We start from the raw sequence: 25040 nt of genomic DNA, 5'->3' as shown, positions 1-25040 counted from the left end.
TTCAAGAGTTTCAGGAACTTCTGATCGTTCGTGTAACTTCTTTGAAAAAAAAGTCTTGTTTAGAAATGTGGACTGTGGGTGCTGAGGTTAGCGTTGGGGATATCTGGGCTGTTGCAACATGTTTTCATTGAGATGGTATTTTATGCTTGAATAGCTTCGGTGATCGACCAACTCCTTTTTGAAAAACKTGCACACAAAATAGTCTTTATCAGCGTCGCATCAGTCCATTTTTTTTTAAACAAAAACTAATCTTTAGTGGTCCAAAAGAAGCAGCTGATTGTTATTGGTTGCAAATGTTGCTTATGTGTCAGATTTAATCAAATTAAGTAGCATAAATGTAGGCCTGTCGCGATATACGATAAATCAATTAATCGTACGATAAATAAAACCTATTGAGGTTGACCTCATTTTAACAATATTATCGTTTATCGCAAAAMATTTTTAGACAATTAATCGTCCAGCAAAATTTGTTATCGTGACAGGCCTACGTACATGTAGTCGACTAGTAAACAGGACAAACTGACAGCATTCATAATTTGTTATGTTTTCGGCTACACTTCCTGTTACAGCAGTTGTGTCCAATATCAGGGAAGACTACAATGGTAATCTCATTTTCAAGAGGTCCATCACTATGGCACTGAAAACTGTAATTCACTCTTYCATCTGAGTAAGCTGTCAGCTGTCACCAATAAATTTACCATGCTGTCCATCTACTCTGGTGCCGCATGTYRTTGATGAACTCAAACTGCTGAACGGCTTGAGTGAAAAGCAAGACCAGATTATGCATCATGCTTYGAGACTGTTACTKTGGTTACCTTTTACGTTTWCTGTTAAAACAGCCATCAATGAAAATTTGGAGAGTCACAAGGAAACAATTTGCAAATGCAACACTGACAACTGCAGGCAGCCTTTTGTGCATTATCCTTTACATTACAGAAATTTACCTAAAGCCTTTTCATCTTTGTGATTTCATTGTTTGTAGAAAACGCTTTAGGAAGCGTGCCATGAATGCACAAGGGAGGTGAAACGTATTGTTTGTTAATCATAACTAGGGAGAAAAAACACAATGCTTTTAGCACAACTGAATGAAAACTGACTCAGTAAWACAGAAAAAAGGAAACACACAAGAGGTGCTTTTAGTTTAAAATCTCAAACCCAATAATAAAAGAACAGCAGATGATAAAAGACTATGTGAAGCAATCATCTGTGTAACTTTCAGAGGAAGGCCCCACACAGAGGCAAATAAAAAAAATGGTTAGATTACAAACCAGAGGCAGCTGCAGCAAGGACATTATGAGAGCCATGGCWGACSAAGCTTCTCTTACATCAGCTCTAAAAGTCTAAAGTAACACATGAGCCAACTACCAGCTAGTGCCAATAAATCCATCTGTAAACACTCTTTCTCTTCTTAATGTCTCATTAGCGGAGTCAGTGAAATGTGCCCAGGCAGCCACCCGTACACAGACACAAAGCACGAATGACAAAGTGACAACAAATAAACTACAACAAAGTATGAGTCTTGTACAAAGCCAATGGTAGTAAAGAGAATAACTACTGAATTAAAAAGTTTTTTAATTCTTTATTTATTTATTTTTTTTTATTCATCAACTACAAAAAGTAAGTTCCTCTTCCTGGGATGCTTTAGAGGCCTACAAGCCTTTAAAAAGCCTTATTAATATTTGTAGGAAGTTTTTAAATTGTACNAATACAGAAAAAAGGAAACACACAAGAGGTGCTTTTAGTTTAAAATCTCAAACCCAATAATAAAAGAACAGCAGATGATAAAAGACTATGTGAAGCAATCATCTGTGTAACTTTCAGAGGAAGGCCCCACACAGAGGCAAATAAAAAAAATGGTTAGATTACAAACCAGAGGCAGCTGCAGCAAGGACATTATGAGAGCCATGGCWGACSAAGCTTCTCTTACATCAGCTCTAAAAGTCTAAAGTAACACATGAGCCAACTACCAGCTAGTGCCAATAAATCCATCTGTAAACACTCTTTCTCTTCTTAATGTCTCATTAGCGGAGTCAGTGAAATGTGCCCAGGCAGCCACCCGTACACAGACACAAAGCACGAATGACAAAGTGACAACAAATAAACTACAACAAAGTATGAGTCTTGTACAAAGCCAATGGTAGTAAAGAGAATAACTACTGAATTAAAAAGTTTTTTAATTCTTTATTTATTTATTTTTTTTTATTCATCAACTACAAAAAGTAAGTTCCTCTTCCTGGGATGCTTTAGAGGCCTACAAGCCTTTAAAAAGCCTTATTAATATTTGTAGGAAGTTTTTAAATTGTACGTTTTCATTTTTTTTCTCGATTGCTTTTATGCAATCAGGCTCCACGTTTTCAAAACAGTAAACACACAGGCCAAAACTCATAGTCCAAGTTTTGTTTGCAAAAGGTGCTAAGTTGGCCAAAACATTTTAAATATGAAACAAGTGCAGATATTGCCTTGAAACAGYACAACCTGCCACCAAGTGCATTGTGGRAGAGCAAATAGACATTTTTTTCCTCCATATTAATGCTATTTTCTGTAAACTTTTTGCTGTTGCTATCCTTGACATTCCTTTCATATTTGTTCCCCTGTACCTACATGTAGGTTGTGATGCATGGTAGCCTTTAGTTTGAACTACTTTCTGCTGTGACCACAGTTCATTCAGCTTCCTGTAAAAAGTGGCAGTGGAGCATCTTCAGATCCAGCCCTGGTGTAGCCCATTACATCACTGACATGCAAATCCCATTTGTTGTCTTTTTACATACGCTGTGTGAAATTGCTCTTCTTGAAAACAACTGGATCCAGAATYAGAAATGCTCAGATTGCTCAGAYTGAGGCAGACAGAGGTTTCCAGGACTCTGGCAGTTTTCCAGTCAGCTGCTCTCAGCACCAGTTGCTGCATTTGGGGCAGCTTCATTGAGCAACTAACAAGGAATTTCAAATCCACAAGTCAGCGGTTYGTTTGGTTGTTCACAGAGTCTCAGYCACTCAGCTGAATATTGCAGAAAAACTAATATGGCTRTWCATGTTTCTTCTTTRATTATTTTTATCGAGTAAAATGGAATCAGTGCTCAGATTATGTGAGGAAACAGTCATATCATGCCTGATGCCAATAGACTTTCCCAAAGTAATTCGTCTGAAAAAACTCTTCCCTTTGCAAAATAGACATTGTGCCACAAWRCAAAGTGAATCTATCAGCAACTGAAGGGAAAAACCAAAGATCTTCTGAGTGACTGGTTTCAGGSTCTCAAGGAATCCAAAGTTAAATGACCATTTAATATTTCTTTTTAAAGAACAAATTGAATTTGTAAGTTAGCTCACACACCAAATCTCTCCCGTGTGGGACTGATTCTACAAAAGGAAACTCTGCCAGGAGCACAAGCATTTTATCAGCTCTATCTTTGCTTTGGCAGCTTTTTTAACATTCACACCTCACTAAAGAGACMGACAGCTTTAGAAAGACACAGTTTCTGTCCACAAAGGATAGRGTGAACATTGTGGTTGATAGTGGTGAAGCTGAAAATAACTCAGCAGCTATGCTTAGCTCCAACATAAAACCCTYTGCTGTTTGTTCACACAGACTTGGAGAATTTTGACCACATGCTGCTTTTTTGGGGTAGGAGGAAAAAGTGGGTTGAGGGTAGTGTGAAATGAAATTAAGCAAAAAAAATTTAAAAATTACATGGAGCATTAGGCAGAATAAAATATTTTTCTTCTACAGAAGAAGAACAAACTAAATATTATTGCCACAGTAGATAAGATAAAAAAATAGGCATGGGGGAGTACATTTCTGCCAAAAATGTGAAATTGTAAGATTAATGTCATATTTATGAGAAAAAACTTGGATAAATTACGAGTCTCCATGATTAAAGGCATACATTGGCCATATTAAAGCTAGAATATTGTGCACCCAACATGACAAAATGTAAAAAAAAAGTTTAGGTGTGTAAATACTTTTATAAGGATCAGTGTAAGGAGCTGCATAGTGAAACTGTATATCCGAGACGTTATGACTCACAGTGAGCTGGGTCGGATTTGTCGGCCGTCCTGCTCTCCATCGTTGCTGGTCAGGCTGTGTCTGGGGGTTTTATTGTGGCTGCCGGTGCTGCTGCTGCTGCTGCTGCTGTTACAGTTTGTAGAGGAAGACACCGGATGCTGTGTGTCAGGAGCTGGGGTGTTGCCAACACTGTTCCTCTTTTCACCTACAAAAATAAAGCATGATTTACATACTTTCTGCTGCTGTAATGGTAAAAATCCTGACTRWGCAGTGTGACTTCTAGTTTACATAGACCAACTAAATCYTTGTCTTGTGTGTKTCTAACATGGTCACATAATTCRAATACCATTGCAAGCTGACACTTWTATGCAATAAGAGTGCTTAAGGAGAAAWTATATAAAGYATGTAAAAGGTGAAGAGTATAAAAATGTGTTATTTTTGGGCATGGGGATCACCTGTGTGAGAATGTGTCGGTGTGTGGAATAGCGTGAGAGGCCTTTCACTGCAGGACGGTGCTTTGCCCTCAGTGCTTCTCCTCCTCGACTGGTCGAGCTGTATGTTTGTTGAATTGCCTGTCGAATTGGGCACGTCCCCGAATATCTGTGTAAACAAAAAGCTCTAAGGAAATTRGAAGGAACAATTTAACCTTGCAGTCTTATAAAACCTTCCGCAGATAGTTCGCAGATTAAAAAGCAATGTTTATCATGGAATTGTCTGCTTGAAAACCAAAAGCTATATAAAGAAAGCAATGTGAACAAACTGGTTGGGTTTGAGAAAACTAGAAGTTACGTAAGACATCATCATGTCAGCTGAAAAACAAACTGCAAAATACAATCGTAATGTGCAAAAATCGTGTGAGATTTTTGCACATTACAACTGCTAAGTTCAACGTATTTTATTTGAATGTTTTTGTAATAGATGAACACAGAGCATTGCATAAAGTGGAAGGAAAAGTGTACAGATTTCAAAATCTTTCACAAATACATATCTGAAAGGCGTGGCATGTATGCTTTACTCTAATAAAAAAAAAAACGGTGCAACCAACTGGTTAGTCAAAGTTGCTACTCCCTTTGAAATAGCAAACCCAGCACTGTTCAATACGCTATTCAAACAAGAAAATGATGCATTACTTTGTGTATTATTAAATATGAATAAAGTAGACTGAAGTATGGTAAAGACATACGGGTACCTATAACTAAATCCGTCTTACAGACAAGACGACCTGCATCTTTTAAACTAAGAAAAAACAAACACAAATAAAATATCAAATAGACATGCACCTGAAACACTAAAACTCCCAAATGTCAATGTTGAAAATGTATGTTTGAAACAACAACAAAAAACAACAACTATAAATTGATAAATACAGAATAGCGGTTGTAGTTTAATTCATGTAAATTTTTGTTTTTGCTTTCTTTATTTGCATGGGAACAAGTGTTAAGCATAAACAGAAGCAGAACACTATAACCTTTTTAGCCTTAGTGAATTTGCAATGCACATCCCCCGATGGACTTTTAGTTATATAAAACAATTTAAAACACAATAAATCAACACAGCAAAGCAAAAGATGTCAAAAAATAAACCCTACCATAAAGTTAAAACTGATCACAATAAAAACGACCATCAYAGCTGCATCATGGGCTGGCTGTTAAATATGACTACAAGTCTGGTGTTTAAGTCTTAATCGAAAAATGTGCCAGACTGGGATCAGTTTCAAATTCCACATTTTAATGTCTCACACATAAAAAACTGCTTTGATCAAGAGGTTTTGCAAAAAGGTTGTTGCTGGTTCCACCATGAGTTACTAAACCTGCAGATCTAAGAGGAATTACTAAGTCACTTAGTACCTAAAGAGCCAGACCTTTGAAAAATAATGATATATTACATTATTTAACAAAGTTCATCATATTCAGTTTTTTTAAGAATGTGGCAATGATGAAATATAACAGGTTTATTGTTGAAAATTTTAATTGCTCCTTTATATATCATCATTTTGGTGTTACATCTTACACAAATTACACCTGCTGACTTTCAAAAGGATGAAGTAAAAATAAATGTTATATTTGTGTGTGAGTCATCTATTAACCACATATTCTCTTACTCCTGTCAACATGTATGCATGTGGTGGAAGAACCTTTTACTAGCGTCTTGTTTGCTCCATTCATTGASTGAACACTGTGTCCAATGGCARGCTCTCATGCAGACATACTGTTGCCATGGTGAATTGCGTAAGCAGCTTGAGGCATGTGACTTTAAAGTGCACTTACAATTACCGTGGGCATATTTAGATCTAATAGGTGCAATAAATAATGAGGAAAAATAAAAGTAAAATCTTCACTGTACAATATTTTGCCGATGCCTGGACTCACAGCCSTCCTCCTCCTCTTACCCTCTCATGGTGCTCTATGAGGATTTCCACTACGATGTTTTGGAACTTGATGTCCATGATGGCTGCAACCGTCTCCTCCTGCGGGCGAAGCAGAGTGGGCCCAAAGACCACACCCAGGTTGGCGACAGTCATCAGGTTCTGCTGGTGGTGACTGGCTACGCTGTGAAGGAACAACAAAGAAAAAGGAGAACCACATTTAAATAAATGCAAATATATTACACAAAGACTGAAATATATTAGTGCTGTGCTAATGCCTAGTCAYTGTTTATTGAACTGAAATCTGCTGCTTCTTGTGATTTTTTGAATCCCCCCAAGAAATTATGAGAAATAAAAATAGAAAAAGATAACCATCTGCTTAAACATCATGACATTGTTGTTGAAAAGTGAAAGGATAAAAACATTATTCATAAAGACACCTACTATAATGGGGATTTCCTATAAATTTGGACTGGATTTATTAGSCAAAAATGCYTTTTTCAAAACTAGRAACAAGAATTTGCCAATCGTAGGGAGAAAAACAATTGTGGCTACGTGGAAAAGGCCATGTCACCAATTTGGAAATATTTAAAACAGAAGRTGAATCAATAATTATCAATATTGACAATTATTAATATTGACTGATATGAAAAGCAAATATATCGAGATGTTTTTCAGTCAGATCCTTACTGTCTATTCAAAAGAGCTTAAGTGAAAGAGTAAGCTATAAAATTACTTACCAAAAAATACAGAATKTCCCTTTATTTCTACAAACATTGGATGAAAACACTGTCATCCTTCTTTCCTTAGAGCAACACTTTGAGGCTCACAAGATGATATTAGCTGCATTAGTTGGGCTGTCTACTTGGCCAGCCAGCTTAGTAGCAAACATGCCACTCTAAGTTTATAAATCTAAAAAAAGATAAAGGCATCATTATGACAACATTCTTTTCAGCTGAGGAATCTACRGTAAGGCCTCTGAGATCTGCAGACCCCAGTGACCCACAGTTAGAGTTTCCAGGTGAGATAATAACAGAAAGCCTCTGAGGTTCTCTGTTTATACTTTGATTGTGTTATTTGTGCAACCCACACAGTTCTCTATTTGCTGGTGCTTAATTTATATTGTAGCTGATTGGCATATATGTAAATATTTTACACTAGTATTTTAGGAATGCATATTGCTCCAAACTGCCATTACATAATGCTCGAACTGAAATCTACTGATGTGATTTCAAATATAAAACATAAAAGTTCCATTTTGTTTATTTTGCCAGGGACATATTTTGCAAGGTCACAATGCATTTTAATCTCCTTTGTAGACGCTTGGTCATAATTCAAAGAAATTTCCTGCTAAAACTTAAGAGATGGTGCATTCAGGAGAAAGGAGCAGACAGATGGGCTGATGCAATGAAAGGATAATGCCCCTGGCTGCAGCTGTCGCCGTGCACAAAGTCATAAAAATCCACTGTAAATCAACAGCCTGACAAGGACCTTTGCAGAAAAGCTGAAAGAGCACAGAGAACAGGAGGGCATCGCCTGTCTGCACGCAGCAGGTCGGAAAAGGACAAGCCATAGAGGAAGACTGGGAAAGTCAAAGCAGTTTGCTGTCTAAGGCATGTTTTTGCTTCTGCAATACATTTCACAATTAAAACAATCTGTAGTTAGTTAAAGCAAGTGAATCTACCAATAAAAATAGGTTTAAAAAATAAGACAATAATAGTGAAAAATACTAAAATGACCTTGACCTTTCTGGATTTCTTTTTCATTGACTGAACTGGATTCTGTCAATGATTTACAAATGGTTGGACTCATTTATGCATTTGACCTTTTACATATATAAACACTATCTCGTCTTTAGCAATGATGAAGCCAATCTGCAGGCTGATAGGAGCAGAAAACTGCAAAGATCAAAGGTGTGCTCTGACAGTCACCATATCTATAAAGCGGTTATGATGATGGCCATCGACAGCTATAATCCAACAAAGCTTGTGGAAATATGCTCACTACCAAAAGGCCTGCATGCGCTCACCCACAGGTAGTATAAACATGGATGATGGCCCATTTATCACAGATTGCATCATGCTGCAGCTCCAGAAGGAAAGCCTGATAAATCCACTGGGATTAGATGCAGGTTTAGACTGGATACACAATGTCATTGGAATACTTCAGCAGAATAATCACACATAAGCCACTATTGTCATGCCATGAGTTGTTTTTTAGGCTGGGGCTCATTTTCATTATACAGTAATCAATAAATGCATGCATTTATAATTCAATAGATTTCTCCAGAGTATTAAAGTGTATTAATTTAACATGTTGCTTATGTGGTGAGGGAGAAAAGCAATTATAAGGAGTGGTCAGAGAGGCCAGTGACTAGATTTTGATAATGTTTTGTATCCAGAAGTCAGATTTTTCAACTTACAAATTAGAAAATTTAAAGTAAAGCCACCTGAACTTCAACATGCAATATATCTACTGTGCATATAACATTTAATTAAAGATAAATTTCAGATTTTTTGTATCGTAAGAAACCAAAATCTGTATTTGTGATGGTCTTTTAATTTTTCAATGAGAGACTAAAAATTCCTGGCAGAAACATCTTGTCTATAGCCCTCCTCAGGTGACTGCAAAGACATTTTGGTCAAATTTGGTTCTGGACTCTAACTAGCAGATTCAATATCTTTCATTTTCTTCTGGTGTAGTCTTTATTTTTCTTCTTTTTTTGCTGATTTAATATTACTCCCAATCCCTGGAACAGAAAACCTGGGAAAAGAGATTCTCCTGTTGTCTCCAGGGTTTCTATTGTAAACCCACAATGCATCAAACTACATAGAAATTATACTGAGTCTAAGTTTTTTTTTTGTTTTTTTTTTTCCCCCAGAATTGATGGCAGAACCGATCAAGAGATACTGGACTCCACCTAACGGACTGGAGGACACAGGTTCACTATCACTGGTATCATTACCGGGTCAGAATTTAAATGTAACAGAGTGCAGCTCATCTCCACCTACTTGGACAGGTGTTTCATCAGCAGCTCCAACATCTGTCTGTTCTTCTCAGGTAATCGGTGAACAAGAGCATGGATCTCTGTCACTCTGGCCTCTGGATTGTCCATCTCTGAAGGAAGACACATATAACAGCAATGGCTGAGCTCCTTTGAGAAAAAGAGACATGACGCATCAGGACTTTATAAAATATATAAAGGAATGAACCAATTATGTAGCTGCTGACCAGGAACCAGGAATATTACAATATGATGAACTCATTCTGTGCTTCACCCAATATATTTATTGCACATAGGAGCATTTCTTTATTAAGATCATTTACCAATAAACTAACTCACTGACTGACAATGCAAATATATTAACAACATTGTTACTGTCATATGTTGCACTTTTRTGTTTTATGGTGTCCACAAAAGGAAATAATTTCACATAGCTATTGTGGCTTAAAAAGAGGATATGTTGTCATTCTTAGTTTTTAACTGAATTATGTAACTCTGCACTGTATTATTTGTTAGTCAGAAAGTTTTACAAATTGGAGTTGTATTGAAAAAACTAGAGTAAAGCTCATTTACAGACATTTTTTATTGAACCAGAAATTAGAAGCAGCATTTGTAGAAACGCATAAAGTTAAATCCAAAATTATTCATACCATTACCTGATTTGTGTTTATATTAATTAGGGATGCAACAATATGACAATTTGAGCCAATGTTGATATGTGGTATAAATATTTTAGTGGGTAAAAAAGTGAAGGTGTTTTAGCATTAAAGAGAGTTTATTAATGCATATAAAGTCTGAAAGTTGCATTTATTAAACTGGCAAAATGGCATAAATATTCAAGTCATATATCAAATCTATCCATACAAATTTTGACATTAACACTGTAAATCTTACATTAACACTGTAACCTATTAAATTTGCTGGAGATCACTCATCTCTTTGGTCTGAGCTGCTGGAGACTTTGCCTTGTTGATGGTTAAGGCTGACAGACCTGTTATTAAAGCATCACAGCTCTAAGTCAATAGAAAGATGACAGAGTGCTCACAGTAGATCAGCCCTGAGGATCTGGCTGTCAGCAGGAAGTAATGCAACACCAACTCGACTGCAGGGCTGGAAACTTCTTTCACACACTTTAGCACTAAAAGTATTTCCATATCAAGTCAAATGCTGCAAAGGCCAAAGACAAAAATATAAACCAAAACTATTATTGAGAGTATAAGAAGAGTAGTGCGAGACATCTTAAACATGTCCTAGTAAACATCCAGTGTCAACACAGATGGTCATCTGATCAAAAATATGACACCTACTTGTCATTTCCTAATATGAACACTACAAGCTGCAGKAGGTAATGTTTGTAAAAATTAATTTCTTCACTTATTTGTTAAAACTGTTAGTATATCCTGATAGTAGAATATGAAACAGATAATCTGTGAAAAAAATCTAGTTTGTCTGTGTTGTCCCAGTGGTCCTGCTGCCGTTTGCAGAAATACACCGCTCTCAGAAACAACCAATCAGAGCCAGGAGGAAGGTCTTAACAGTGTCAATCATGCTTCTGTACATGGTGCTCACATCCTTCCCACAATTAGTGCATGTTGCCATACAAGCCCAAGATTGCTGGTGTGCTGCGGCTGTGCTCATGCCCTAACCTACCACTGAATGACAGTCTGGTTATTTTTTCTTGAATGCAATTAAATCCTTTCGCCACAGAGATAAAGAAAATTAGTTCAGACATCAACACATGAACATTGTTTAGTGGAAAAAATAAGAATTTTGTAGGTATGTCATTATTTTTTTCACATGGTTTTAACTGTGAACAGATCCAAGAATATTTTTTTAAGAAATCAATAAATTATGTTTAAATTTGCTGTCATAACATGACAAAGTTTTAAAAAGTTCAAAGGACAAGAATAATTTTTGTGAGGCCCTGTCTGCAAAAAGCAGCAATGTGGTTGTATGGGAAAAAAACAAAGTGTTTGAGAAATAATTTCAAACTGTTCACAGTTTCTCAGTTATGCAAATCTTTCCCATCAGCGCGTGAAGACATTTGCTTTACAAATTAGTGGATAGAGAGAGTTCAGCACTGAACTGACATGAGGGGAGAGAATAAAGGGCAAAGCACATCAGCGGTGTCAAGCAAGTGAAGAAGCACGCCCCCATCGTTTTCTATTTAACAACTTACACAGATGGCATCTGATGCCATCAGCACCATCAAGCTGATTTTAAAAACTGCTCCATTTACAGGAGCTGATTCCTCTGACAAAACATTCTCCAGATAAAGTACCATAACCTCTCTGTCTCAGAGCCGTCAAGAACAACGTTCAATTTGAGTTAAAGGCACCAACTGCATATTAAATATGTTTTAAAGGCACCAGTCAACAGTTTTARAGGTATCGCTTGATCAAGCACCGACTGTGTCCCACCCATTCTCTAAAGCCAAGAGCAAAATAAAAATCCTTTCACCTGTCAGGTGAACCCAAGCGATGATTTAAAAGATAGATATCAGTTAATATTTGTTTAATAGGAAAATCCTAATRGGCTGCACAGTGGTGCAGTTGGTAGAGCTGTTGCCTTGCAGCAAGAAGGTTCTGGGTTCGAATCCCGGCCCCAGTCTTTCTGCATGGAGTTTGCATGTTCTCCCTGTGCATGSGTGGGTTTTCTCCAGGTACTCTGGTTTCCTCCCACAGTCCAAAAACATGACTGTCAGGTTAATTRGCCTCTCCAAATTGCCCCTAGGTGTGAGTGTGTGTGCATGGTTGTTTGTCCTGTGTGTCTCTGTTGCCCTGCGACAGACTGGTGACCTGTCCAGGGTGACCCCGCCTCTCGCCCGGTACGCTAGCTGGAGATGGGCACCAGTAACCCTCCCGACCCCACTGAGGGACAAGGGTGTAAGAAAATGGATGGAAAATCCAAACTTGTTAGTCCAGCTGATTGCTAAGAGGTTTTCTACTGCCACTGTATTATTTCTCATTTCTTCACTCAATTTAATATAAAACRCTATCAYAAATTGATTGGTTTTAGAGGGTTTAAAAGTGTAACCTCACAGAAGAATATTAGGAAAGAATCATATTAGTTAACGTGAACAGAGGAAGTTAAAAGGTTCATGGGAAAAACATGTTACAAGCAGATGCAGGCACCCAGTAAAGTTAATAAACTGATATTCTCCTGTCAGTGAGCACAAAAGACAGGAATTAAAGACAGATTCTATCCTACCACACCTTCTACTCCTCCTCCCCTTCCTCTTCATTTTCCCTTCCTTCTACACCAAACCAGTTCCCACAACATCTCTTTCTTTTACTTAAAAAAAAAGAAGAAAGAGACAAAAAAAAATCWGATTTTTTTGTCTAAATCTGATATTTGACACAGGATGAGAGTAAACAAAGAGGAAACTTGAGGAGGAGCAAAATGAGAGGTGGTGGTGGTGGGAGGAAGTGGCTGGGATGTGAAAGAGAGGAGTGAGGGAGGAGTCTGCAGCAGGAGTTCAAACCAGGACAGCGTCCTCATAGCGCTCTGCTGCTTCTTGTGGGATGAGCCAGGAGACAGAAAAATACGAGAACTCAGMCGCATTCTTCCAWGTGCCGATTCATGCCGTGCAAAATCTAACATAACCAGAAGCTTTCCAAAAATAGTGCAAAATTTCAATATAGGGAAATTAAACAACAACGATTCCAAGCCTTACATGGAGGAAAGTTCCACATTTAAATATTGCTGAAACTCCACAAACCTAACACAGACAAATAACCAGCCTTTTTATTCTCTYTCTGGTTGGCTTGGCTATGTATGGAGCTACTTCCTGGCAGTGTTGCCAGGGACACAGAGTTATTTCCTGGAGTTCGTTCCCATTGCAGCTGAGCTTTCCAAAGGAATTTACAGTCAAACATAGAAGACCTGTCTGCCCATCCTTTTCGGCCAAACTCAATTAAAATAAAATACATTTTATCATACTTTTTTAAAATAAAGTAAAAAAAAAATGAGAAAGAAGAGCATATAAATATGCACTGATTTGAAACATATTCATGTCCACTGTAACATTTTCACATACTGTCGACTTCCAACCACAGACCTTCGTCTTAGGATAAATGATTTAAAAWTTTTTTTTCATAAATAATGATCTGAAAAGTGTGGCATGCATTTGTAGTCAACCACCCCACAGAGTCACTACTTTGCAGAACTGCCTTTCACAGCCATAACAGCATTAAGTCTCTTAGGGAATGTCTCTACAACCTAGAGATGATATTTTTGCTTGTACTGAAACTCAGTCATATTGGATGGGCTGCATCAGCAAACGGGATTTTCTAACATTTGATGCAAAATGTTAGGTGGATTTGGGTCTGGACTTTGATTGTGCCATACTAACACAGAAATAGGTCTTTATCTGAGGCATTTCACTGTAGCTGCAGCTCCTCCAGAGCTACCACAGATCTTTAGGCTGCTTCACTGATTGATGCTTTCCTTTCTTCGTCTATCACTTCAGGTGGATGACAATACTATTTTTTATAACAAATTAAACTTATAAAATCTTGACTGTACACTTCAAATTTCTATAAAAATACTTAAAAAAATCCAAGCGGATCTGATGGTTCTGATGACTTGTGGAAGAAAATGTGGGCCAGCCTCTGCTTGTAAGAGTTTATTTTGTATCCCAGCAGCAGCAGGCGAGGAATGCACTGGGCTGAAACGATTGCTTTGGCTGTTGGACAGTTGTGATAATCAATCTTTTAAAATACAGAATAAGCCAAGTTTTTTTTTCCTTCAATAGGCGCTCTACATATGAAACAAATATTTTTTTAAGTTGGGCTTTTGCAATAAATAACCCGAAAAAATATACTTCAGCTAGTTTGTACCATTAAGTTTAGCAGCCCGTGGCTTTCGTCCTTCATGTCAAATTTGAGTCTGTATACTTCTCATCTGCGCAAGCACACACACACGCAGGCTGGAGGAAATCTGCGTCACAGACATCACAAAAAAAGAACCAGAAGGCTAAAATAATCCCCATTTATCTCATTCATATGCTGGTTCATATGCTGCTGTGTTTTAAACTAATCTAAGCATCTCCTAAAACATAATAAGGGGAAAAAACTCACATATTACAAAGAAAATATCAAAATCCATGCTTAATCCGTACCAAAACTGTCTGGGACGATTCAAGAGGATTTAATCTGAAATCAGCAACAAACCAAAAAGTCAGCCACTGGATTGCTCTTTGTAGGACTTTGTGTATCTTTTTTTTGAATAACTGTCTGTCCTGTTTTCATGAGCATTTGGGAGGCAAATGAGGTGCACAATAAGAAGAGACTTACTGGCAGCTTTGATGAAACTCCTCTGGTACTGGTACGTCATGAGAGGCGCAGGCAGCATCCTGGAAAACACAAGATGACAAATAAACCAATATCTACTCAGCTAATAAAGCAAATAAAATAGCCCGTCTCCTTAAGAGATGAATCAAGCAAAGAGTGTCCAGTTATTAAAGAGATATAAATGAAATGAGCCCATTTTTGCCACACACACCTTAGATAATGCTTGATGGCACTCGTTATTGTTTTAATCTCCCACTCTGGGCTGTCCAGCTCCACATCAGCACACGTCTTAGGATCTGAAATACAAAGATATGACTCAGTTTCCCCGAAATGGATTTGTACATGCTTTCATGTGTGCGTTTCAGTGTTTACCCATAGTCAGGCTCAGTAGTTTTTGTACTTTGGAGCTTACGCCAACGATTCTGTACAGACCCTGCTCATCAATACCTGAAGACGCAGAGACGAAATAAGGAAGTCATGCTGCAGACATTTTAGGTAATTATTAAACAAGGTATATAGAAGATTGACTGTTCTTCAGTAGATCTCATGTAGTGAACTGAAACACAAAAAGCTGTATTTTTTTTCTATTTTATAGTTAAATTTGCCTTTTAGAGGTACAGAAACCTCCACAAATAGTTGCACCCATAATGTCCTACAAGCACAAAATAAATATATAATTTATTGGAGTAACAATGTCAAGAGCTGAGAATGTCATTTGCTCTAACAAGGTCCCTAGAGCCTAGGGAAGGGAAACAGGCCTGCAGTATGACTTTCTCTACACCGTACCTAACAGTGAGAATGAGGGGCTTCTCCAGATATTCATACTTTGATTCCCAAACTAATTTGAAGATTTTGTTGTTGAAGAGCTCAATGTTTTAGTATTGAGGTCAAAGTACACAATTTCAGCGGAATCTCAGCATTTAGCAAACACACCCCATTTACAGCTTTGATCTTCACCTTGGGTTGCCCCATGTGGAGGGGACAATTGTAATGAATCTAAACAAGGCCAGTCAGAATTTAAGGTAATAAATTACTTTATTAGTAAATTTCAGCTCGTTTCACCATCCAAACTGAATTTAGTTAAATAATTAAAAACAAATGACATCATCATGCACAGTGTGAATGTATCTCCTGAAGAGTGAAGAGGCATAAAGAAGGCAGCAACAGCTGCTCTAAGGGCATTGGATGAAATAAGGTGGTGTTTTTTTTTTTTTTTCATTTCTAACATGCAGACCTTTACTGTGACATTTTAGGGGGACATCTGAAGGCCAGGAGTGTCCAGAAACATCAAAGAGACGCATACTCATAAGGTGGTAGCTTCAATTTCATTCCTGCCAGACTTCAACTTTTTCAACATGACTTGCAATCTCAAGGGTGCCACGCTAAGTACATAAAAGTGTTATTCCAACAATAGAAACACCATTATTTACATATATAGTGTCATTCTGTTAGTGTACCGGGATCAAATCCACAGTATTAATTCCCTCAGTGTTTACTGGTTCATGGACATTTGTTTTCATTGTTTGGTTTTGTTTGACAGTTACGTCTGTTTTGGTACAGCTTGATGAAAGGCTCAGTAAATAGATAATGTGCACCAAATATAATGTAGTAATGATTTACAAAGTTGTGTCCCTTTTCTAAGACTTCTCAGAATAGGAGCTCAACAACATTTTATAAATGGATTTTTACATGAAGCACTTTCCTGAAATAAACATAAAATAAAAAGATCCATGCCAACTGGGGCAAGCAGATGTCAACTAAATATATGCAAAAGTAAAATAAACCACATGAATGAAGAAGGAGGTCAAACAAACAGATATACTGTTAACATTTTACCTCGAGTTTCCACAGCGTAGATGAATTTTTTCATGACGTTGAACCCAGTAACATCCAGCTGGGCCACTGTTGATGAGAGACAAACAAGGATCATGAGGCGATTAGCAGCTTATAAAAAATACATGACGACAGGCTCTTCCTACTTTAGATTTTTATACACTTTGAAAACATTTCTTCTCCTTTCAAGCTTGTCTTTTGGGCTAAGAGCTTGATTTCAAACTTGGAGAGTTGGACAGCTGCAAAAAGTTAATTGCATTCCTAAATATTTGTAGGAAAATCAAAAATCTGTTCAATCGCAATATTCAGGCAGGCCGTCCATCTCAGTTTTCCTCCAACCGAGAACCGAAACCTGACCAGATTAAACAACCCCACAGGAGAAAAGCATCAATGGTCGCCTATATTCTTTTACTCCTAAGCACTCATCTGTCATCGCACCATATGTTTTTGTTTTATTTTACTCCAAAACTTTGCTCTCCCTGAATTAATGTCATTACTTTTTTTCCGTTTGCCTCATTTATATATAGCTTTAATTCTTATTAAAGCTATATGAATGTTTAGTAAATAGGGAGATTTTTGTGTATGTAAGAAAATAAAAACATTACTTTAATAATATTACTTTTGCTAATTGGGCCCATTTTCTCTGCCGTACATTTAGGAAATCTATATATCTTACAGACAAACTTTATGCACACATACTCCACTTTAAGGGTTCACAACTGAGCAAAATCCAGATGTGTTCTGACAAATGGACAAAGCAACCATTGAGTTCAGACGAACGTGTCTAAATCCCACCCTGAGGCCAGCTGAAAGGGCCTGATGATTTTTTTATCACAACTGAACTGTGCTTTTCAACACGTTTGTTTAGACACGAGAAGCAGCTCACTGCATCAAGGTTAAAAATGTGTTTCCAGTTCAAATATAGTAATCTCCAAACCCTTTGTATGAATAAATGTTGAATCTGATCTACTTACTGCCTTCAGTTTGGTTGTCTTTGTTGAGATTGTACACCTGAAAACAAGAGAACAATTAGAATAAGTTATTCTTTCTCATGAATAAAACGTTCCCTAGCAAACCTTCCCTCTTGGTGCAAATGCAAAATCTTTAACAGGTTATTAATATGTACATGCTATTGGAAAAATGCATCCAGCCATCACATTTAATTTTGGTTTTAGAACATCCTGTAAATCCAATTAGCCATATCTGCACAGCAAAATAGAAAATTATTGCTTTTGTGTGTTATCTATAGCAAAATTAAAGGACTTTTATTCATAAGACAATTTTTTTTTATTTGATAATGTAATTCACACTCAAGGTTGAGTATGCACTTAAATGGTTTTGCTTTTTACAAAGGTAAGGGTAAAAGTTTGACAGTTTATGGTTCTATCTCAAAAAAGAGGTTGAGGTAGAAATGTGACTCATGAAAACAACTGTGTAAATAATCAGTGGTTTATCTGCAGTAATGAGGTAAAGTCACATCCATGCGAATATGTGTTGAATAAATGTTCTGAAAATTACTCCGAGGGTATTACTGTGTGCACAGCCCACATTATGGGGGAAGGTCAGTCCAAAAAGGGCTTAAGTCAGCAATTTCAAACTTTCAAGTTTCAAAGGGTGTTGAAAACATTTTCACACCCCTTGAACATTTTCCACAAACATCCGTGTACTTAAGAGGGATTTACTATCACAAACTAACACAAAGCACTGGATAATTGCGAGGTGAGGCATAAATGATGCGCAGTTTTCAACACTTCTATAAATACACGTAAAAAGAAATGTGACATGCATTTATTTATATTTAGGTTTGCCTCGAGTCAATGCATAGCATAATCTGCTGCAATTGCAGCTGCACATGCTTTGGGGTATGTCTACAAGTTTTGCCCATTTACAGACTGAAATTATTGACTGAAACAAAGAAAGTTGAATAGACACAAATAAGCACAGCTGAACTAAATTAGTAAAGCCTTTTAAAAATAAAGTGAACATTCACATAAAAAAAAACTAGATGGATAAAAATTTGAAAATAAAGCTTATGTTAAAAACTTATTTTTCAAGGGTGGCTTCATCCTGCTGTAATGCTCAATCAGATTGAACTGATTAAACTGTAACAGTTACAAAACAAACATGTCTGAACATCAAAGGTGGCTTTACAGATGAGGTAGAAAACACAAGCATATTTTATTTTTCAACGGGTCGCCTGAGTTCTGCAGCTGCACGTTCCAGCTTGCGTGGTGTCAATTACCTTTGCCCGTTTGCATGCGGACATGAGGGAGGTGTCGAGACACGAACGGTTCTGAACGTGGGCGCAGAGAGCAGCACTAAAACAGTTAAAAGTAGCAAAACGTAAAGTTTGTAAGCCTAAACTAAACCATTTGTTGCACATGTGGAAAAGTTGCACAAAAGCTCAGAGGACATGATGTCCCCTTCTCTCCTCCTTTGTCTCCATCACTGTTTGTCTTCGTCATATAAGCACAAACTAGTAACCATGGTAACCTACCGGTTCTCTACCATCCATAGCCTCCATCCACAACCTGCGATCCTCCTCAGACAGAGCCTGCATGGTGATTATGCCTTGTCTGCACACACAGACACACACGCATGCAGACACACACACACACACACGCACACACACAAGGCACATTAGCGTTTTAAATTTTATGGTAAGTGGCAAACATTTTCAGTTAGAGGCTGTTAGATCAACAAATTTCCCAGTACTGGCCAAATGCACATGAAGTAGCACATCCAAATAGCACATTTTGCACAGGAACAAATGCCTTATGAGTAAAGTATACCTGTAATCATGACATTTTATTTGCAAAACTCTGTAGAAGAAAAAAAAAAAACACCTTTAAAAAACTTTCAGACTGATTTGAATATGAAAATTTTATTTTTTTCCCTCCAATTGCAAAACGTGTTCTGTTGCACGTTTGAGAGTTCTGATTCTAATCTGCTTAAATCTGATGATCAGCTGCTGAGATCAGATTTTTCACCATAAAAGGATCAGAGGCAGATGATGTACGTTCCCTGAAATATTCATCAGCTAGCAAGAATTTATTAATCCACGAAGAGAAGACGAATCATTCTGAGGGGAGCAGCGTTCATTGTGTATTCTCACATCTCCGTCACTCACACAGTCTCATTAGCTAAATCTGTCTCTGCCTTCTTACAAGTTCACAATCGATCCTGCTCTAGTCACTCTGTCAGCATGAGAACATTCATCTTCCTCTTGCTCCCACGCTCTGCGCCAATCATGATCCACTGCCCCGATACAGGACATCACTCATCCAGACGCACTCTGACCAGAAAGCACAGTCACATCCTGCAGCCTCTGCTGCAAGGTAAGTAAAACTTCTCAGCCTGTTCTAATAGTGGTGGAGATTTAAGGTGAAAAACTTGGAAGCTATATTATCAGTTTGTATAGTCCAAAGTTTAAAAAAAAAAAGTTGTTAAGCCACAAGAGACAGAATACTCGTCTTTTAGAAGCATTTATACTTTGTGTAATGTAAAAACAGTATGAAAACACCAATCAAAAAGACGTAAAGGGGAAGAAATGCAAAAGGAGTTTTAGGAGGTAATGTAGAGGAAAATGTGGAAGAGCTAAAGGAAGGACGGCGCAGACAGAGAGCCACCAGGTTTCTTCTTGATTAAGCCAATAGCACCCTCATGTGTCTGTGGGGGCAAATTACAACACTGCAAAACCTAACATGTTGGGAATCAGATGTGTTAAATTAATATACAGGTTCAGCTCAATAAATAAGAAATAAATAAGAACATCAGTAGGTTAATTATTCAAATCAGTTAAAATGAAAAACTCTTTTATAAAGATTCAACAAAACAATATTTTTAAGTGCTTACTTTTGTTAGATTACATTAGGCTAGGTCATAATGAATCCCAATATTCTGTTTCTTAGAAAATGTGAATGATTTTTGTGATTTTAGGTGAAAAACTGTTTGGAAAGTCGCAAATGGTCACTACTACTGAAGCAGGTTGTTCACAAAGTGCTGCATTCAAGGATATTAATGGAGAGTTGAGTGGAAGGAAAAAGTATGGTTGAAAAAAGATACACAGCCAACAGGTATTACTGCAAGATTAACAGAATTATAGAGCTAATATCATTCAAGAATTTGGGAAAAATGATAAAATATTCCTTTTTTATTTGTTTAATCCTGAGTTTTTGCAGCTATGAGTAAAAACCATTACCCCTAGCAGAAATAAACCCTAGCTATTTCAGTTTGTACACGTAATAATTTTACTTTTTGAACTAAATTGTTAAAATAAATAAATGTCTCAATGATATTTCAAGTTGTTTTAGATCCACCTATCAGTACAAATAAATTCAAGTGATAACAGATGAGTAGGTGAAAGGAAAATGGTTTCAGCATCTTGTCATTTAAAAAGATGAAGCAGGTGATCAAACAACAAATTCTCTAACCTGTCCATGGCCTCGACATCAAAACAGAACCTCTTTTCTATGGACTCCGTCTTCCTCCTGGTGCACGACTTCAGGATGAAACTCTCCTCCTCACCCTGATCAACAAAAGAGAGAGGAAAAGCACAGCACTGTAGTCCAATAATAACATTCACACAAACAGGTATTTCAATTAAACAAGCATTTCACATGGTGAAGGAGGTTAGCTTGATGAAGTAAACTGAAGCAAAGATTAATCACTTCGCTCTTTCTGAAGCTGCAGATTAATTGACGTTCTACATTTCTGACTGAAAATGTCTTGCTAAAGTTTTTATGCTTCAAAGTGAAGTGCTACTTTTCATTGGTCTATCACATAACAAATTACAGACTATGGTTTAAAATGAGGTCAAGAACTCTGATTGGTGAGTGACACACTCACCATTTTTCCCCCTGATTTGGGGTCAAACACAACCATGGCGAACTTCTTGGGCTCACGGTGGTAAGTGCAGTAGTACTTCACCCAGGTAGAAACAAAAGGACCTGAGGAATAAAGAACAAGAGCTGAGATGATGAATGATTGCACCAGACAGGACAAGAGAATGGAGGAATAAAGAGAAAAGGTCAAAGAGACAAAGATAGACAGAAGTAACACAATAGCAGCAAAAAAAAAAAAAAAAAAAAGCTGAGTAGGTCCAGGTTCAGGGATAAAATGTGTTACCATGGAAACCACAGGAAGCCTTGCCTGCTGTCAGGTCAGAGGTACGAGGTGGTTTCTGCAAGCAGAAACCGAGGTGGGCTTTTACTCACGCTTCTCCAGCACGAACAGGTAGCCCTCCATGGTGTGCTGGCTGACACTCTTGTGCTCATGAGGGTTCTCCTTCATCTTCCTCATCAGACTCTCAACCTCAGACCTTGTGCTCTCAAAACGGTTCCTTGTCTGTACGCACAAGTACAAGAAGCAAAATCCGTACTGATTACACATTACCTGATTTGTTTTCTATCAAATCAGGTAATGATTTGATAGAAAACACAGGAAACTTGACACAGGCAGAATCACAGTCAAAAGCATTTAGAGAGAGAAACTTCAATCAAAGCATTTAGTTCCTGGTAATATCATGTAGGCAAATTCTACACATTTACAGTCATGACTCCAGAACAAATATAGCRTTGTTATGGCATAACAATTAAAAACTGCTTACAGGACACCAAACAGCTGGAAACAATGAATACACAAAGGATTTCAATTAATCTGTAGTCCCAACTACACCTAAACAGAAGTCTAATACATGTTTGTYTTTGGGTTCTTACATTCTGTATGCTGATAGTGAGATCAGTTTTGAAGTGGTTGAAGTCCTTTGCCAGCTCATAGCCATGATGATAGTAGGTGAACAGGCCTTGAAGAAATGCCAACAGCTGAAACAAAGCCCAACAACAACAAAGAGGGGATAAGATGAGCAGGCAAATGATAATAATAATTTTAAAAAACACTTTTTCTTAGCAATGTGGGCAACAACTTTCTTTTATATCTTCAAAACCCACAGTTGAGATGCCCTCAACTAAAATTCAATCATTGTTTGGTACCAAAAGAAGACACATCAAGGTGTAATGCAAACCATTCAGCAGATAAGTTAAAGGAACACATATATTACACTAAGGTAAATAACAAAATGCGGTGTTGTCTTACAGGCTCCACAAAGTCAAACATCTTCCTCTCTTGGACCTCTTGCACCTTAAAGACGTACTCCAGAGAAACTTCGTAGAAATGCTGCCTCACGTGATCCACCTGGTTGTCCGCCTAAAACAGAAAATAAAATGCATACAAGTGGTAAATCACAGGGACAGAAGTAGAAACTCAAGAGATGTAGACGCAGACAAATGTCCTTACTTCATGTAGATGGGACTCTTTTTTCTTTGCTGAAAGGCTCAAGTGCTTCTCTAGCACTGCACAATATTTCTCTGTCTCTTTGTCATATTTCTTCTTGGCTTCCTGCCACACAGAATACAACACAATACGGATTTTCAATCAATATAGAAGAAGCCTCACACAAACAAGGTGTAACAACAAAAAGAAGTTCCCTGCACTATAAACATAACTGTTGGAAATCTTGTATATTTCCCTCTAAATGGTACAATGTTTGTAAGAAAATGCATTTGCAGATTAAGCCACATATTTGWGTTGCTGTACCCATTAAAAACCATCTGAGTCCCATCTCAAGATAAGATTCTGCAAGCAGCGAAACTTTAATAATCTCAATTCAGATGGAACTTTCTCCTCCAATATGTCAATTTTCCACTCAGCACATGTAGACCAGMTAGTGTTGGATCAGTTGTGTTGTGTTTCCTCAAACTTTAATCATCCAACTGAATAAACACCAGCAATCAAGAGTCAATAACAGAATAAGCTTTCTGGCATTTGCAAAGAGGATTTGACTAATCTTTCATTGGCACAGTCGACATATATACAACCCTCAATAATATTAATAATAAAAATAGGAAGAAGCAGAAGCAGCAGCTGTTCRGCTGTTTTATGAGCAAAGAGCCTAAACATTTCTGGAGGTTTTTTCCTCTACATAGAATATGTCCATTTTTAATTTTTTTTCACAGGACTCAGACTCAGACTGTCCTCCGTGGGAGCCCAGCTGTTTATCAAACAATAGAGTATTTCAGCACATGGACAAAGGCACATGGTCAGATGACAAGCTGGGTGTAGACACAGAGTTTAAATATACTGGGGGAAAGTGTTCAAACTAAGCAACAAACAGCTGTGTCTTTCCACTGGTCCAGATGGGAATTAGGAAACAGCTGCAGAGCACATCAGGAAGGATGAGTCCRACTCTAAATATCAAGGCCTCTGTTCAAAGTCTGCCTCCTTAATTCCCTGTAAAGACTCARTCTGAAATGACTATCTCTGCAACCAACTTCTGTAAAGGTTTTATTGCAAACTTCACATGCTTCATGTAAAAGATAAAGAAGCATCCGCAATTCAATAAAACCAGCTAAAGGCCARATTGCTGTTCTTTTTCAATACTTGTATTTAAAAAATAATTTTGATGAAGAAAAAAGTATTCATTTTTCCCCACCAGCAGGTGGCAGTGTGGTACAGTAGATGAGGATGTGATCTTTCCTGAGAGGGCCCAAGAAATATTTCTTTACAGAATCCWACATCAGCACTAGGTTGACTCATCACATCTACAATGTCGGCATAAACCGCTGATTCAATATCCCAAGTAAATAATCACAGAAATCTCACAAAGCTTAACAATACATGATCACACTTCAGGCAAGCAATCACCTCATTTGGTTATTTATCTTACTGAATTAAAATATATCTAATTTTACTGAGCAGGTATTTTGTTGAGGAGGTCTTAAAGACAGTTTATGGGATATCTGGGTTAATAATTTTCAAATCCAAACAAACTGTTGCAATAATTCCACTAAATATATTTTTGTGTAAACATGCAGATTAAATTTCAAAACAATTGAGGGCAATTGGGACAAAGAGGCAGCCAAGAGGCCGACAGCAACACCGCAGGAGCTGCAGCCATTTCCCACTAGGTTGTGGTATTTATGTGACAACAATCTGATGAATTTCCCATGTAAGAAGCAGGACAGAAGCCTTTTTTTTTCCAGAAAAAACACTCGTTTTGGTTACAATCTCCCAAAGTGTGTTATGGTTTTATGAAAACCAACAAGAACTTTTGTGCCAAAAGCAACATTGTGCTTCACCATAAAACACCAAACCCACTATGAAGCGCAGTGGAGAAAGCATCATGCTCTGGGATTCTCAGTTTGGATAACAGCTGCCCTCATGATCTCAGAGATTTGGAGAAATTAGTTGAGATGGATAAACATTACCATGACAAACTGAAACATTCTGGGGAAACTCCTTCACAAAAAGACTGAAACCTAAAAGAAAAATAACTGAAAAGGTGTCAAGTTTTAACATAACGCACTAAATTAAATCACGTTGAAATAACCACGGTTGAAACAAAGAGCCACACATAGGTGCAAGTTATTTATAACACACATTAAAAGCAGGAAGCGAAGAAGATTGTCTAATGTGCAGGGATAGGTTATCAGTAATTTACACCAAACATATTTGTTTGTGCTCATTGTTGATTCTGAACATATTTAC

At 37.4% G+C, this 25040-nt stretch overlaps 1 protein-coding gene across 2 annotated transcripts in view; it reads right to left on the bottom strand.

Annotated features, from left to right (window-relative positions):
• LOC103475368 (rho GTPase-activating protein 26) overlaps positions 1-25040 on the bottom strand; it is a 64331-nt gene that overhangs the window by 2497 nt on the left and 36794 nt on the right. For both annotated transcript variants that reach the window (XM_008426937.2, XM_008426938.2), the window contains 16 exons: positions 22791-22892; positions 22590-22700; positions 22214-22318; positions 21713-21842; positions 21345-21445; positions 20930-21024; positions 18994-19072; positions 17471-17507; positions 16500-16565; positions 15036-15110; positions 14875-14959; positions 14667-14725; positions 9377-9482; positions 6390-6549; positions 4456-4600; positions 4022-4205 (listed from right to left, as the gene is read on the bottom strand). In XM_008426937.2, coding sequence (XP_008425159.1) covers positions 4022-4205; positions 4456-4600; positions 6390-6549; positions 9377-9482; positions 14667-14725; positions 14875-14959; positions 15036-15110; positions 16500-16565; positions 17471-17507; positions 18994-19072; positions 20930-21024; positions 21345-21445; positions 21713-21842; positions 22214-22318; positions 22590-22700; positions 22791-22892 — 1640 coding nt within the window. The remainder of the gene's footprint in view (positions 1-4021; positions 4206-4455; positions 4601-6389; positions 6550-9376; positions 9483-14666; positions 14726-14874; positions 14960-15035; positions 15111-16499; positions 16566-17470; positions 17508-18993; positions 19073-20929; positions 21025-21344; positions 21446-21712; positions 21843-22213; positions 22319-22589; positions 22701-22790; positions 22893-25040) is intronic.

Source organism: Poecilia reticulata, linkage group LG14, assembly GCF_000633615.1.
Source record: "Poecilia reticulata strain Guanapo linkage group LG14, Guppy_female_1.0+MT, whole genome shotgun sequence".
NCBI classification, from domain to species: domain Eukaryota; kingdom Metazoa; phylum Chordata; class Actinopteri; order Cyprinodontiformes; family Poeciliidae; genus Poecilia; species Poecilia reticulata.
Note: the sequence above shows the minus strand (reverse complement) of the source record. Positions and strands in the feature narration are given on the sequence as shown.